Genomic DNA, 7549 nt, shown 5'->3' with positions numbered 1-7549 from the left:
TAGAAAAATTCCGAGGTGTGTATATAAAAACTGGTAGTCCTTAAGTTACCATATCTATTCTCTTCTGTTTCAGAAAAGAGGGGAAAAAATTAAAAGAGGTTCAGTGTGATGAGGCGATAGAGCTAGTTAGGGGCCAGATGGCTGCCAACTGACCCTGAGCGAGAGTTCCTTCTCCCTGATACAGCCATGAATTCAGACCCCAGAATGGAGTCTATCCTAATGCTTCCCCAGGACAGTCTGTCAGTGCCCTCTTTCCACCTGTCTCAGGAAATGGGCTAGCAGAGGTTGCCAGGAATCAGGCTCTGGGTGGAGAGAGCCAGGAAGCCCGGCCAGTCTGTGACCTGCTCAATCTCTGGGCCGCTGAGCTTAGTGCTGGGGGGAGTGGTGGGCACCGAGTTTCCGGCTTCTGCTGCCCCCTGTCTACTCTTGGCTCCCTCTGCCGCCCATCTCAAAGAGCACGGCCAAGTCATTCCAATTTAATCTTATTTAAAAAGACATAACTAATAAATCTATTGCCGGGGGCGGCAGAGAGACGGCCAGCAGAGTCGATCGTGCTCCCAATCCCATTGAACCCCATTGAAAACCATGACAACACAGGACAAGCTCCGATTTATCCCGGCGTGCTAAAGAGCTTTGTGAGCAGGCGTCAATCACGCATTATTTCGGACTGAACAAATGCAAAATCTTGACTGGAACAAATGCTTCCAACAGGTCCGGGGCGTCGAGCTCCATTTCCCCTTTGTCCGCGGCCTAGCAGTTGGCCTTATTGGGGTGCCTCCGCCCGACCACCCAGCGCGCTGGACAGCCCGGGCGCCTTGGGCACGCTTGACAGGGAGGCTGATGGGAGGTGCACCGGGTCAGCGAGCCTGGGCCACTGCAACAGGAGCCAGGTCCGAGTTAGCTCAGGTGGAGCTAGGATATCGGGTGCAGCCACCCAAGCGCCGCGCCCCTCACTAAAATTTAGCAACCAAACATCCAAACCACTGTTTCGGGGAAAAGAAGCCTCTAAAAGTGTCCTCACTGAGCCCTAGACCGAAGCGGGGCCATGCGGGAGCCTTGGGCCAACAAAATGCGTCTACACCGGCAGGCTCCCAGCGCCTTCTAGCTTGATCATTTGCTTGGGTAGGTCTGTGGTAACTAGATCTCAGAGAAACCCCGAGCAGCGTGTCTTTTCTGCCCACAAGCCAGTCCTAATTCTCCCGATCCGTCCTTCATCGGACCAGGCCGGCCAGCTACCTTGGAGAGGAAAGCCCAGGTCGGAAGTCTGCCCTGGGGCAGAGGCCACCGTCCCCGGTACTGGGCCTGACGTTGGGGCCGAACAGCAGAAGCTCACAAGTGGCACCTGGGGGTCTGGCGACGCCAAGGAGGCCTCATAGCCTTCGTGGGCCTCCCCGTGAAACCCCGCTGCCCGGGGTTCCTAGAGCGGGCCTGGACTGGGCTCTGAGGAGCGCAGCCACTGGGCCTGGGCCCACGACCGGTAGCGGCCGTCGGGCCGGGCCAAGGAGGGTGGCACTTGGGACCAGAACAGCTTGATCGGATTCCGCCTCCGTTTCGGGTCTGGGGAAATCCGCGCGGAGCCGGAGCTCCTGCCAGCCCTTCCCCAGCACACCTTGAGGTGGGGAACGTTTGGGGTGTGGTTCCTAGAGGCCTTCAAAATCCTCAGCCCAGGTGCCGACCGTACCAGGCCACTCGTTCTGTGGCCCGCCTGAAATTTCTCGCCTCTGAATCCTTAGAGGGACCCAAACCAAAAAGAGAGCGCGCCCTAGTTTAACGCCGCCTTGTAAATCACTTCCCGGATAATTGCGGGAAACGAACACTCTAGCAAACAAGCTCGAGGAATAAAGCAAACAGGGAATAAATTCCTGGGTACTCATAAACCCACCCATGCCTCCCCCACCCTAGCGGTTGCTCCTGCGGGGCCAGGCCCCGTGTCAGCCAGGAGGAGGAGGAAGCCAGGGCTGGGACAGGCGGGTGGTGACCACCGCTCGCCACCCAAGATGTTATTCATTGGTAACAATCCCCATTATCTGTCCCCACTTTGGGCTAATCAGACAGAATCGCTAATGCCGAGAGCTGCTTCCTGCCGCCTCTGGGAGGTAATGGGGCGCCAAGGGGCGGGGGATGGGGCGGGGCGGGGGGCGGAGGTGGCACCTTCCGGGCTCGCGGGGTCTTTGGTCCAGCACTCATTCAGGTACTTAACACCCTGGAGACCCGGACCTCGGCTTTCAAAGCATCCCGGGTGGGAAGAGCTGTTTATATAAACAGGGATTCCGCTGTAAGCGCGCTAATATCCCAGCAGCCAGCGCATGGCGTGCACCTCTGGCGCCCACCCGTAGCAGCTACGTCCCAGCCGCCCCTCGTTTCCCAGCCTGCCCCGCCCCCCGCCTCCTTCCCCTCCTTGGCCATGGCCACCTCTGGACGCCTGAGCTTCACCGTGCGCAGCCTCCTGGATTTACCCGAACAGGACGCGCAGCACCTGCGGAGGCACGAGCCGGAGCTATGCGCTCCCCAACCCGGCCCCTGCGCCACCTGGTTGGAATCCGAGCGCGGCCACTACCCCTGTGAGTAAGCGGAGGACCACCGCGGGAGTGGGGAGAGGGGAGCAGAACCACGCTCCCGGCCCATGCGCCACTGGGAAGTCGAAACCAGTCTTGGAACCGGAGGCTCTGTCCTCCTCCAACCCCTATTCCATTCGTGCTCTAGTCAGCACATTTTGGGAGCAGATCCTTGCGCCTGACACTAACGCCCGAGATTTGGATTTCTGTTTCTAGAGGTCACAGTATTTAAGAAACCGCCCTTAAATGTCTAAGAACACGGCTACGTTCTCCAGGCCTCGGTCTGAGATGAGCAGCACTGGAGAACTTAGCTTTACAAGGTTCTGCAAACCTCAGTAAACTGTCGTGCAGTAGACCCGGCGGTGGCCTGGGTTGGTGCTCCAGCTTGCGGTAAATTCGTCCACTAGCGCAGCTACCGGTATGAACTTGTTTTAAGAGGTCCCTGGGGTGAGTTCCTTAGGGGGCGCGGTCTCAGGTTGTGGAATAAATGAGGTCACTGAATTCGGAGAGGTGGGTGTCCAGATGTGGGCCCAGGGAAGAAATGGTCTCACCCCTAAAGCCGTTGGCGAGTGGGGGCGCCCTCCGGCCAGTGGCTCGGCGCGCGCGAGAAGCAGCCGGCGTGCGGAGGGGCCGGCGCCTCATCAGGCCGTGTCTCCTTTGCCGCCCCTAGCCTCGGACGAGAGCAGCCCAGAGACCAGCCCACCCGACTCGTCGCAGCGGCCGTCCGCTCGGCCGGTGTCTCCTGGCTCAGACGCTGAAAAGAGAAAGAAGCGTCGGGTGCTGTTCTCCAAGGCGCAAACGCTGGAGTTGGAGCGGCGCTTCCGGCAGCAGCGCTACCTGTCGGCGCCCGAGCGCGAGCAGCTGGCGCGCCTGCTTCGCCTCACGCCCACACAGGTCAAAATCTGGTTCCAGAACCATCGCTACAAGCTGAAGCGCGCGCGCGCACCGGGCGCGCCGGGGGCAGCGGAGTCGCCTGACCTGGCAGCAGCTGCGGAGCTGCGCGCCGCACCCGGCGTGCTGCGCCGCGTGGTGGTCCCAGTGCTGGTGCGCGACGGTCAGCCGTGTGGCGGCAGCGGCGAGATGGGCACGGCCTCCGCCCAGGACAAGAGCGGCGCGTCCCCAGCCGCTGCCTGCCCTCTGCCGGGCTACGCCGCCTTCGGGCCCTGCTCGGCTCTTGGCCTGTTCCCCGCCTACCAGCACTTAGCGCCCCCAGCCCTGGTCTCCTGGAACTGGTGAGACCGTTGCGGGGGGGGCGGGCACTTGGGGCTACCCCGGACTTTGGAGTGGCTCTGCGGCCAAAGCGGGGCTGGAGGCCGAGATCCGCAAAGTACGCCCCCCACCCAGGGCCCATCTCTCTGCAGGTTCCACGTCCTACAGTGCAGGGGTCCCCTGCCCCGCCCTCCCTAGCCAATGCGCGGGGAACTTTCGCCAAGATTTCCCCCTCGCCTCTTGCCTCGACCGCCAGCCCCAGAGCTAGATTTTATTGCTTAAACCTTATTTGTATATTTTTAAGTAGCTATTTGTATGGGAAGCAACTTATTTTGAAAGAAATAGAATATTTTTCCTCTTTGTGGTTCGAGAGTGAAATGTGTGTGGTTGGGTCCCTTGAGCGCTGGCCGGGAACATAAGTGGAAGCTATGCTTCCAGACCCGAGTGCAGGGCGCCAGTACATTCCCCCTGTCCCAGGTTGGGTGGGAGGGCAGCTGCCAAAGTCGACACAACTTTAGGAAGATCATTAGGGAGAAGGGTGGAAGGAGAGTGGAGCGGGGGGGGGGGGGGGGGGGGGGGGGGGGGGGGGGAGCAGAGGAAACAGCTGGGATCCCTGTCAGTGGGAGGTTGCTCTGGGCCCGAAGTGACTTGGAGGCCCCTCTGGGCTCCCGAAGCTGCTGGCGTTTCGGACACCAAAAGCCCAACCCGGTTGGTTGGCCACGATAGGGCATACTGAGCGTCTCCATAAGGATTCTCTGGAGACGCGCCATCCGGGCTGGGGGCAGAGTGTACTGCTTTGGAGCAGCGCCGGCCTGGTTGCAAGATGTCCCTTTCTGGAGTGCGGCATCCCAAAACAGGGGCCCGAAGAGTACCCGAGCACCCGGAGACTTTATACACCCCAATTAAGCCTGCGAATGCCTCGCTTGGCATCTGTGACTTCCTGCCTCTTCTTAGCTCCATACCTGGCAGGAGTGGAATGGGGAGGAGGTGGGGCAATGAGGAAATCAAAGGGTGTGGGGAATGACCCTCCTCAGGGCTGCCAGTTGAGGGAAGATCGCTTTGGAGAGCCCTGGTGGGCCAACGTAGGTGTGTGATCTGCTGGTGAGTCTCGCTTCACCCGCACTCCCAGTGCACACTAGGCTAGGAGATCTAGTGTTCCACCCTTCGGGTTTGCAACTGCCCTTCACCTCGGTATCCGGTATCCGGAGCGGCAGGGCCTCCCGTGCAAGTGGTTACTCTCAGGAAAGTGACGACTTGTCTCCCTGGCGCCCACTGCCGGGAGATGCGATTGAGGAGAGCAGGTTCAGGCAGCAGATCCAGGGAAGGGAGCAAGGGCTCAATGAGGCCTGTGAGGAGTAGGCATTGGGCCCGTCCGAGACCCTGGTTCCCCGCACCCCCCCCCCCCAAGGAGGAGGTAGGGTGACTGAGGCAGCGGTATCACCTGGGATTTTGGGGGGTGGGGAGAGAGTGAGAGAGGACTGAGGGGGAAGGGAGTGGGGTGTTTGGGTCTCAGCTGCTGGCCACCTTGCCTTCCATATGGATGCGGTTATCTCCGAAGAATCTCGATCCTTAAACCTCCTTTTGTCTTGGGAACTGAAAAGGGCATTGTCAGGCCTGAAAAGGACCTAGACAAAATCCGCACTGTTTCGATTCAGGACTCTGTTTAATCAGTCCCTGGTGACAATGTCGTGGGTGTTAGAGAGGACAATAGTATCTTTTTAAACCTTTTTAAACCTTGTGGCCTTCAGGAAGACAAAGGGCTTGAATTTTATGGGCTTACAACTTCAATTAGAACAGTGCCAGTGTGCATGGGAGATTATCAAATTTGTATCATAAAACCTCTTTCTAATAAATGATTGCTGGGGAGGGAGCCTGGACATTGTAAGACATATATTGGAAACCACCCTGGGGGCTTCCCAGTTAGCCCTGGCAGAGCAGATGGGAAAGAAAAGGAGGAAAGGATTTCTGAAGACGGCCTGGGTTGGGACTTGCCCTGTGGTCAGCTGGCTGGGTGCTTGGCTCTTCCATGCCCTTCCTCCAGAAAGGGATGTTTTCTCCAAGAATAGAGGTAAAGATTTGTAGCTTTGTTTTCTGCTATTGGTGATAGCAAAAACCTGAATATTCTTCGAGAGAAAGTGCAAAATTATCACCATTTGCCTTTTCTTTTCCTGGAGTTCCAGAGAAAGTAGGTCTTGGGGTGTGCAAAGTGGAGAGAGCCTGTTAAATATGAGATCTATACTGAGGGATCTGAATTATGGAGAGACCCTCTTCCCAGGAGGCTCTTTGGAAGAGCATGTCCTCAGCCAAATTTATCCAGAGGTCTAACCACTAAGAAAGAACTGCTTCCTAGTGAGGTGGTCAAAGCCGTAGCCAGATGCCCACCAGCTAGCCAACTAGTGTCCTGGGCAGGAGGAGGACAGAAATTTCATGTGACCTTAGCATCAGGAGCCTTCGTGTATAAACTCTTACCTGCTTCCTCTTGCTCCTTTTCCTTGAGGCCCTTTCCTTTAGAGAGGAAAAGCTGTAGGGGAGTTTAAAATGTATTCCTATCACTACTGACCCATTTTAGAGATTCAGGCTGTCATGTGTCTTCTGTTCACACCTGAGATAAGCTGAGAAAGGTAAATGTCAATTTTTTGTGTGACCTAAAAGATCAGTTCTTCCAAGCTCTGATGAGAGAAGCTAAACCCGAGGCCTCTCTACAAGTAGCTGTGAGAACAGTTTTGATCTTCCTCCCTAGATGAGAGTGTTTCAAGCCTGTCGTCCATCACCAACATCACAAGGCAGATTCACACTCTGTGTTGAAACTTACTGTCTTCCAGGCATTGTTCTAGGCACTTTCACCGTTGATCTCACAGAAACCTTATGTATTGTATATATAATACCCCCATTTTACAGATAGAAACTGAGGCTCAATGGTTGGGGGTAAGTGACTTGTCTAAAGCAATTGTAAACTTCCTAAAATGTTACCATCATCCTTAGTTTAATTCCCATTTAGCCACCATGCAAACTGCCTTTAAGGAAGACAATTGTGATCTTGATGTGACAATATATAAAGTACCCAACTATCTCAAACTAGTCTTTTTTTTTAATGTTTATTTATTTATTTGTGAAAGAGAGAGTGTGGGCAGGGGAGGGGCAGAGAGAAAGGGAGACAGAATCCCAAGGAGGCTCTGCTCAGACTCAGGACTCTAACTCAAGAACCGTGAAATCATGACCTGAAGCTGAAATCAAGAGTCAGATACTTAACCAACCGAGCCACCCAGGCGCCCTCATCATAAATTAGTCTTATGGATACCATGGGCTGTGCACAGAAGCTGTTGACATGACATCATGGTAGTTGCTAATGTTATTGATGTTCCCCAGACACCAGGCAATATTTTAAGTTCTTTTACTCAGTAAACTCATTCAGTTTTCACAACAACCCCATGAGATAGTACTGCTATTCCTACTTTACAGATGAGGAAACTAAAGGCCAAAGAGGTTATAAGTAACCTGTCCAGGGTTACACAACCAGTGAGTGACAAGAGAGGGTCTGAACGAGAGCATTCTAGTTTCAGATCCCACATGTTTCACTACGTGGCAGACCCATTTCCTATTCTTTATATTTTATTTCTCCCAGTGGGTAGTCCTCATTACCTTACAGATGCTTCTCTAAGAGACGTGTTCTTCAGCATCTTTCTGTGTCTGTTTTTGCCTTCCTCCCTCCCTCTCTCCTCATCTGCCAAACCTCCGGCTTTTGCACACAGCCTCTGTGTTTCCCCTGTGTTCGTTTGTATGCATTC

General features: G+C 55.4%; 1 protein-coding gene across 1 annotated transcript; it reads left to right on the top strand.

The window, feature by feature from the left end:
* The first annotated feature begins 2323 nt into the window (after positions 1-2323).
* Positions 2324-3791, top strand: NKX2-8 (NK2 homeobox 8). Its single transcript, XM_032593493.1, has 2 exons — positions 2324-2561; positions 3226-3791. The coding sequence occupies exons 1-2, from the start codon at positions 2405-2407 to the stop codon at positions 3789-3791; spliced, it is 723 nt and encodes a 240-aa protein (XP_032449384.1). The 5' UTR covers positions 2324-2404.
* The last annotated feature ends 3758 nt before the right edge of the window (positions 3792-7549 follow it).

Source organism: Lynx canadensis, chromosome B3, assembly GCF_007474595.2.
Source record: "Lynx canadensis isolate LIC74 chromosome B3, mLynCan4.pri.v2, whole genome shotgun sequence".
NCBI classification, from domain to species: Eukaryota; Metazoa; Chordata; class Mammalia; order Carnivora; family Felidae; genus Lynx; species Lynx canadensis.
Note: the sequence above shows the minus strand (reverse complement) of the source record. Positions and strands in the feature narration are given on the sequence as shown.

What these genes read in the sequence shown, in the direction of transcription:
- NKX2-8 (XM_032593493.1), top strand. Translation starts at nt 2,405, where the DNA reads ATGGCCACCTCTGGACGCCTGAGCTTCACCGTGCGCAGCCTCCTGGAT. An exon ending in CGAGCGCGGCCACTACCCCT is followed by an intron (nt 2,562 to 3,225) that starts GTGAGTAAGCGG and finishes TGCCGCCCCTAG; the next exon opens with CCTCGGACGAGAGCAGCCCA.